Raw genomic sequence first — 9,077 nt, forward strand, 5'->3', positions numbered from 1 at the left:
CCATATAGGACATTTTGACCAGCTCATGGGGGGGCAAGTCCCATTTTCACACCTCAACAAGAGGAGGCTGTATGTACTCAGGTTACTTTGAATGTGTAGAGTACATTTCTAATTTAGCAGTTTTTTCCAGTCAATTCAATCAGATTAGTTTTTGTCAACAAATTGCAGTGCGAACAATATAGTCAACGATGTGCTTTTGCAGGTGTTTCATTGAGTTTTGCTGTTTGCACTAACTGAGACATGCACTTATTGTGATACCATAAACCATGATGAGAGAAATGTACCAAAATCGACTGAGAAAAACTGTAATCAGTAACATACTAGACCTTAATAGGTCTTATAGTTTCTCAGTCGATTACAGTAAAGGTTCATGAAACAATTCAACAGAGAATCCATAGGATACATTTTGATAAACATGACATAAGCAACTGATCATGCAAAAAACAACAGACAATTGTCCATGACTATATGCAAAATGTACAAAAGCGTTTGCAAAATGTGAAACAATGAGAAATGCAATTATGATGTGCACAATTGACAAGGAGATGTGGAGATTGAATGAACAGTTTTGAGAATTTCTATTCTGATCTGAGAAATGAAGCAAATTGACTGAGAAAAACTGTAACAATACATCAATATTAAATTCCCAAATACCCACAAAATGAGACCATTCTCACTTTTTCTTTCTTTTATTAATTGTTTTGCTTGCTGCTATTAAAGTCGTCGGATCCCTCGTGGCCTTCGCCTTTTCCTTCATCTTAATTCACACGGTTTGCTTTGCTGGAAGAGCTTAACAACCTCTCGCGCTTCTCTGAACGCCGGCAACATGGTGGTGGAGGATTGCCCCGGGCAACAGGAATCGAGCTCGCAACCGAGAGGAATCTGCTCCAGAAAACGCCGGTGGAAGAGCAGCCGTCAGACCCTCCCTGTCGAGAGCAGGGACATATGTGCACGTAACCTAGCCGAACGGAACAACTGCCCTGCGTAGTGCGTGGAGAACGCAGTTCTGATGTTCGCTTCGCCCTGCCGAGAGCAGTTTTGCATTTTAAAACGCGCCCGCTGGGACCGTCAGACCCTCCCTGTCGAGAGCAGTGACATATGTGCACGTAACCTAGCCGAACGGAACAACTGCCCTGCGTAGTGCGTGGAGAACGCAGTTCTGATGTTCGCTTCGCCCTGCCGAGAGCAGTTTTGCATTTTAAAACGCGCCCGCTGGGACCGTCGGACGCTCTCTGCCCATTTCTCCCTCTCCGTGCTTTGTTCGCCTGTCTGTCTATGCGCAAGTCTGTCTGTCCGCCCCACTGTCTGTCTCTCCCTCAGTAGCCCTCTGATGTTCACACAGACCTCTCAGGCTCCTGTCAGCACCCCTTGGCCCAACGTGTCGTAACACCATGTCATTTATGCTTGCCATTATGTTTCATTTCGCTGCATATTCAGCCTTTCAAATCGATATTATTTGAAAACTAAAATTCGGCTTTACCCCAGCACAAGACAGGCTGCGTGTTGAACTATAACCCTCCCTTCATTTAGACTGGTTCAGTTCTCGTGGTGTTCTCGGTAAAGCAGTGCAAGTGGTGATATTTCTGTAGCACTTCTAAAACCTTTGTGCCGTGCTGAATGCTGTTTTGAAGGGGGGTGGTGGCGTGGTGGTGGTGTTGGCTGGGGGCGGGGGTGTCCTGATGGTGGTGGTGTTGGTTGGGTGGGGTGCTGACATAAGGAACAAAATGGGGCCTTTCTTCCCTAAGATGTACCTGCTGTTGTGTTAACCTAATCCCCCCTCTCTCCACCAGCAGTGCTTCAGCTAAACTGGCCACACAAGCACATTTGATCATCATTTCCGTGTGGCCAGCTCACGTGAGCTTATTCAGTCTAATCCTGAGTTCTAGAAAACTCTGCAGTTTCAACAATGTCCATGTAAAGTCACTTCACTTTCATGAGAGAATTTGCTCCTTTTGAAAAGGTGACATATCTTTAAGCATGATCAGCCACCCTACGCAGAGAAAACAGTTCCCATAACTATTTGAATTAGATTATAGATTAAAAAAAACAAATCACAGGGGAAGCCAAAGTTGCATTATTACAAAGGCATCCCCTCCCATACCCTCTCCCTCCAACACACACACACACACACACACACACACACACACACACACACACACACATGTTAATGTGTTTAAAGATCTAGTCGAATACGTTATTAATCAGAACCGAACACCAGGCACGAAGCGTCCACATGTTCCATTTCACTAGAGCTCTCGGTCTGACGTGCACGTCTCCAAAGCGACGGCGATTAGCCCGGGCTGTTATTTACGATGGGAGGAAACCCCTTCCCCCTCAGCCCTGTGACTCCTTCAGACTGCGGAATGCAATGCAGGGATGCACGTCTGCTTTCTCCGTCTGAATGGCCATTACCCGGAACGCGGGGCTTCCACACGTGGCTCATTGGCAGGTGGGCGGGGTTTGTCTAGCCGCGCTCTGCCTTTCCGAAGAACGTGCCTAGTAAACGACGGCATAATTGTGCGACGTGGGGCACAGGAGACGCGGGAGAGATACGGGCCATGGCCCTGTTCACTAAGCTCAGGTCAACGGGGCCTGTCAGCTCACCTCAGCCTAAAGATGGAAATGTTTTTATACGGATTTAATTCAGTAAATCACACTTTGTAGGACAGAAAATGCAACCTTAGATTTACCTAAGAAACGAGACATTTTGGAAAGAGGAACTTTCTGAGGAAAAGAGGAACTCTGAAATGTTCTGTGTCTTTGGTAGGAGAACCAACTTAAATTTAACTGCCCTGATCTCTATCTGTATCTTTAATTACAGTTACAGTAAGCAAGTAGTGTTAAACAAAGAGAACAGCTACAGTGAATATCTGCTTTGATCTGATAGACCCCAGCCGATTGTGTAAGTCACACGTTTCTGTGATTACCATAGCGGAGGTCTGTCCACATCTGTCTCACAATGTCACCAACAAAGTGGCAATAACCACTTCTTCGGGGAACTCAAGCTCTTGTATACATTACCTAACTTTTCTCATGTAATCAGTGTTTAGTGTTGCTTTTGTAGTTAGAATTAAATTGGCACCATGTGTAAAGTCTAAAAATGAATATAAATCAGCTTATACTTCTAAGAGGGGAGTCACTGAATTACTGGTAGCTATCACTGTGATACAGTTCGATGTTTCCATGGACGATAACCTCACCGGAAACCTGCCGTGGCGTCGGGCTGAAGCAGCCTCTCAACTCCTAGTTAGCAGCTGACAGATGGAGAAAGGCTGCTAGCATGTCCTTGTTAGCTTCAGGCATGTCTGAGGGCCACAGCACAAATCCTAACGACTGCAACACCTAACACAGACTCTCTCCCCTCCACAGCTGCACACAAATGAATCTTCTCATTCCTAACGTGCGATTTATAACAGGGAAGAGGAGTTCCAACTTTGGATGGCGGCTTTTATGTTAAACAGATTGGCAGCGTTCAATGCTTCTAGTATTTTTTTTTACCCTGCTGGGATGAAGTTTCACGAACCTCTTTGAAATGGGTTTGACTCTTCTAGTTAACCACTCACATTTATTTGAGTTCACCGGCCGGCTACAGATTCTCTGGTTTTTAATATGACAAGCTTCTTCTGTGCCTGGTTTTAGTTGACATTTCGGCCGTCTTCCTCATAGCTGCTGGTCAATTCCGTTACCTGCAGGAACCGTGAGTTCGGCTGGCCTGCACATGACCCAGTTAAACACCATTAGTTGGGTTCCTGAGGGCCGCACGAGCACCTCCTCTCTTCAGTGAGAGAGAGGAGGAGGAGGGGGAGAGGCTTGGGAGAGATCCATATCTCCCTCAGTAGTTGTCCTGAGGAGTTCCAGCACTTCATGGCTAAGTGGTCAACCACTTCAGCTCTCCCCACAGGCACTTATCAGACAGCAGGAACTGAAGGATTTGCGAGCGTCACGCCCGGAGGCCACGCACACCTCCTCCCGCCCACCGGCTCCACACGGCCCGTTCGGATAGTTATTGGACAGGTGCTGCCCCTCCCCCACCCACTCCTTCTGGCAGAATCGCTCCTCGGGCCGCAGGGCTCCTGCGCTTAAATGTATGATAGATTTACCGCAGTGCTGAACTCTGGAGAAAGCCCCGTGTAAGCCTTCAGGATCCCTGATCTGAGGAAGCGACTTAGGGAAAAGTTACAGATTGACAAGATTGGATGCTAATTGCTACATGAGGTTTAGCACCTCTTGACTGGTCTGGTGCTGATAAGGGAGAACAAAGCAGTTCCTCCTGTCAAGATAAGAAGGAAACTGAAACTCAGTCTTGGACGTTAGAAATTCTTTCCTGGACTGCACTGTGCTATTAGGGAAAGGCCAAAAAACCCTCAACGAAATACCGTAAACATCTGGACTTCAGGACAAGTTCAGGACCCAGTCATAAACATCCACACAAGAATTTTGAACTATAGGTGTATATTTTCAGCCTTTGTTAATTAACCCAGGCTAATGAGGAGAATTAATCAGTTAAATTACCTCAATAATACAAAAAGACAGGACTTTTATTTTGTGCCCAAACTTTTGCATCTATTTGCAAGACAAACACAAATGTTTATACATACATGTGCTCTTCTACTTCAGCGTGTGAGTCAGATGGCGAGAGTTTTTGGAGTCCTCTTACTCCTCGAGCAGCCTTGACTCATTCGCTGAAGATCAATCAGTGAAGCTCCAATTTGCGATCCCTTTTGGTGTTTGTGGAACATCTAGAGCATAACCAATGGAGCATGACCAGTCCAGACCTGATTGTCCCTCTGAACGTGCCCTCTGGCTCTGAGGACTATATGGTGACAAACATTTGTAGATTGACTCTCACTGTAGGCTATATCATGCAGTCATATTGTAGACTAGAGATTAAAGAGAAGCACATAATGGCCCATTACCTGATATGCGGCCCAGTTTGCTCGTTAAGTTGGTCCCAGTCCTGGGATTCTTTCAAAGCTGGTGTATTTGACTGGGGGGTGGAGGGGGGCACTCCAATATGGAGTTTTTCTGGAATAACTTTTATGTAACCACCCACAGTGGGCAAACACAAAGTCAATGCCAACTTGAAAGAAGTTTCCAGAAGGCCGTAGAGAGTGTGAGAGGAGCAGAGTAGGAAGCATGTGGCAGAGTCAGACCTCCCGTACACAGAGGAAAGACGACAGACTCGCACTGGCATCAGCACAAAGGTGTCAAAGGAAGAACGATGAAACAGCCGATCGTTGATCGTGATCATTAGTACGATAATGTTCTGGGTTTGCAGCACATGCTGACAGTGAAGCAATGTTCTTCTCTGGCTGATACTAAACTCTTTATTAAATGATTTCAGAAGCCATATTGTTTGAAACTGTGTATATGTGTGAGTGGATGTCTCCTTGGGTGCACTTCCTCTGGGTTCAATATTCATGAAGGTGCCGTACTGGGATTAAAGAATCACTGCAGGCATTTGTTTCAGGGGGATTGTCTAATGCTGGTAAACACTTTATATTATAAGACAGACATTAATGCTTAGTATCCATAGACTGTTTGTTTGCTTGTTTGTTTGTTTGTTTGTTTACAAAATGGAACTTCAAAGGCTTTTACTGTAGTACAAAAGTGTGACCCTGTGCTGCAGTAAGCGAAAGAAACACAAGCTGTTTGTGTGTGCATGTCAAACACACACACACACACACACACACACACGCTCCTGCTTTGCTGCTTCTACCACCTACTGCCCCTCTCCAGGGTCCGCAGCCCGACTCCCTCTGCAGCTAATGTACACTTTCTGTATGCACTGTGTGTCTCTGTGTGTGTGTGTTTCTGCACATGTGTGTTCTCTTACCTCTTGTCTCCTGTTCCTCACAGCGTGTGATTGCCATCCCGTGGGGGCCGCAGGCAAAACGTGTAACCAAACCACAGGCCAGTGCCCGTGTAAAGATGGCGTGACCGGTATCACGTGCAACCGCTGTGCTAAAGGCTACCAGCAGAGCCGCTCACCCATTGCCCCCTGCATAAGTACGTGCACCCGCACTCCACGATCACCAGCTAGCACACTAATACAACAACTCATGCTTTGACAGCAAGGGCTTAGAGAGTCTCCCAGCAACTGTTGTTAGGAAACGCCAGGACCACATCTCTCAGGGTAACCTAGTGGGTTCTTAGATGGTCTGTGAGCACAGCAGGTTTGATTACCTAATAAATCGTTTGAGCAAAGACCCATGGCAGACGGACGGTGACACATGCGAGGATTTGAAGAAGCTTCGCGTTGTTGTTTAGGCGCTTGTGTTAATACAAGACTTCCAAGTCAAATGATTCTATATCGTCTCAGTCTCACCAGTTCCGATCGTAATGCAGCTTACAAAGCAATGAGATGGGCCAGTTTGATAAGCAGTTCTGATTGCATCCTGGAGCCAAATATTTAAACCAGTGCTTTTGTCAATGAAACAACTCTTGGGAGTCAAACAGAGCTCGAAGCAAAACGAGTCACTCCGGAGATTGTCCTGGCAGAGAACAGATTGAGCTCAATTAAAGCTGTGAATTCACTGAAACAGGATATTGATGCCTTCCCTGGGAAAATATGCAGAGATGTGTGAAACTTGGAAAGATAGACATTGTCATTTAATTAAAAGTATTCCGTTTCCCCTCATAATTGCAAAGTAATATGTTTTTGTTTAATATGTTTTTTATTAGTGCAGATCAATTTAATCCACCTTGGACCGCGCTAGGCTTAGACACAGATCGAGTCATTTCTTTCCTTATATTTAATCACGTTAGTGGAAATTTATAGAACTGAACTTGCATTTTATGAAATGCTGGTGTGAAGATTACATGAAACTTAACACCATCCTCTAATTAGATTTCCAAGATGATTTATAATCATTATAAAAAAGTAGAAACTTTACGATTTAATCTAAGTCTGAATCTAATATGCGACCATAATAGTCTGAAATGTGTAAGGTGTTGCGCCTTGGCAAAAGCACACTGGACATTAACAACCTCACTTCACTCCAGTCATTGCTTCAGCGTTTATGAGCTCGACCCGGACAGAAGATGATTCGGATTAGTTGTCAGAAGACTTGATTCTTTCTCTTCTGCCTTCCATAAGGCCCTTTTCACTACGCATGCTCACAAAGCACCTGCAGCTCCTTCGGAAGTTCTTCCTTCATTCTAGAAACCTCCACGCTTGACACAGTCCTGTTCTAGCTCCTTTTATCTTAGTCCTATTGTCTGCATCTCTGCAATTCCACGTGAATTTCAGTATCAGTGGGACCGTGGGGAAAGAGCTGCCAGTGTTAAATGTGTCGGCTTTCTGTTGTAAATTTAATCGGCAAATTGGGGGAGGCGTGAATGAATCAGGTCTATTGCGGATAAAGCGTTCCATATATAGCAATTAAACGTCATTTTTCAAAACATCCAAGCTGTCAGCACACGATTCTCTTTAATTACCTTTTAATTTAGTATCATTTATTCTTTTCTCACATAAATAAATGGCAGTTGGCCTTTGAAGTCTCATTTATATAATTTGTAAAAATGACTAATGACTTTTATCAAGTTCTTATGTGCTAAACATAGAATTAAAAGCAAAATTAAGCAACAAACCAGCTCAATGTTCAGTCCACTGCATTCCGTTTTACATTAGATTCATCCCTGCGTGATTTGTCATCTACTAACTACAAATTCCTTGTTGGAAACAGAAATTCCGGTAGCCCCAGTGACGACCACAGCGAGCACGCCGGAGGAACCTGCAGGTGAGCATCTTTATTTCCCATTCCCGCAGTTTTGCTAATGCTAAACGAACACATCAATATTCCCACTCGTCACTATATGCTTTGCATAGCCGCTAACGTGCGGCTTCGCAAAAAAAAAAAAAAAAAAAACGTTTTAGGTCCTTATTTGCCTTTGCTAAGGCATGCTTCATAAAGTCTGAATCAATTTGCCATGCCCCGGGGTTCCCTCTCCTCTAATCTTTAACTCTGACTCCAATGAATTCTTTTAAGTGGCTCAGAAAGGAATCTTGCAGGATTGCTGCCCCGTGGTGCGGTCTACTTCATTTGTTGATTTGATTATTTTCTTATTTCATGATCCCACAAATAAGATTTGACCCTCAATCATCTGGATGAGGAATTGGGGAATATTTTTCCCTTTTTAATATGTTTTTGCTCCCAGAACCAGGAATCTAAAACGTCCAGACTGTTTCTAAACAGTTTAGAATGAAATACTTGCAGTATTAGGAGTTTTCTTACAGTGTTTGCCAAATTATTCTTAGCATCATTAAATATTAAAATGGCGCCTGCAAGCACACAAACACGTTGCACAAGTTTTACTTTATTACACAGCCGTGGGAGCCTTGATCACGTGACCTATTTACCAGAAGTTTATTTATCATAAAAAAGGAAATCTGGAATGAATGAACATGTTTTGGTTTTGTCCATGTGGAAAAAAAAAGCCTTGTTGAAGAAATGTTCATCATTCTCACGGATGGCGGAATCCTGGTGTGCGAAAAATCACTGCAGCTGTTCGCAGACCGTCGTGGGTTCTAATGCTCCACTCACACACAAGATTGACAGCAGAGCTGCTATAACACCACCCCCACACCCCCAACCCCCCCTCTCTCTTCCCCCAAACCCCCAACCCTCCTCCCCCACCCAAGGACCCCCATCGAATCTCTTTCTTCATCTGCTTAAATTTCTTCTTTTTCATTTGGTCTTTTCCCCCGTTTGAACTGCGTTTGTCTTCTCTGCTCAGATGTTTGTTTTTCTCCGTTGTGTTGCTATGTTGCTCCTCCCTTTTGTTGGTTCCGATTTTTTTGTTTGTTTTTGTTCCGATTCTGTCTGATTGGAGCTGTGTGGCTGTTTTTGTCATTATCACTGTGGCTTTCCCTAATAGGCCATCAATAACAGAGCGGAAAGGCTCTGCTCAAGCCATGGCACATAAACACACAGGGAAATGGGGAGAGAGTGAGCGAGAAGAAGAAAAGGATTTTTTATTTACGAAAAAAGACCATCGCTATGTTTACAAAGTCACACTAAATCTTTTCCTTTCTTTGTTCTAAGTCTGCGTGTTCTGTGGAGTTCATTGGGATG

General features: G+C 44.4%; 1 protein-coding gene across 3 annotated transcripts in view; it reads left to right on the forward strand.

Annotated features, from left to right (window-relative positions):
* The window catches only part of ntn1a (netrin 1a), a 54,257-nt gene that overhangs the window by 35,266 nt on the left and 9,914 nt on the right, over positions 1-9,077 (forward strand). For 2 of the 3 annotated variants that reach the window (XM_077015388.1, XM_077015387.1), the window contains exons 4-5: positions 5,860-6,009; positions 7,689-7,742. In XM_077015388.1, coding sequence (XP_076871503.1) covers positions 5,860-6,009; positions 7,689-7,742 — 204 coding nt within the window. The remainder of the gene's footprint in view (positions 1-5,859; positions 6,010-7,688; positions 7,743-9,077) is intronic. The other variant, XM_077015389.1, reaches the window with a different exon arrangement.

Source organism: Brachyhypopomus gauderio, chromosome 8, assembly GCF_052324685.1.
Source record: "Brachyhypopomus gauderio isolate BG-103 chromosome 8, BGAUD_0.2, whole genome shotgun sequence".
Taxonomy (NCBI): Eukaryota; Metazoa; Chordata; class Actinopteri; order Gymnotiformes; family Hypopomidae; genus Brachyhypopomus; species Brachyhypopomus gauderio.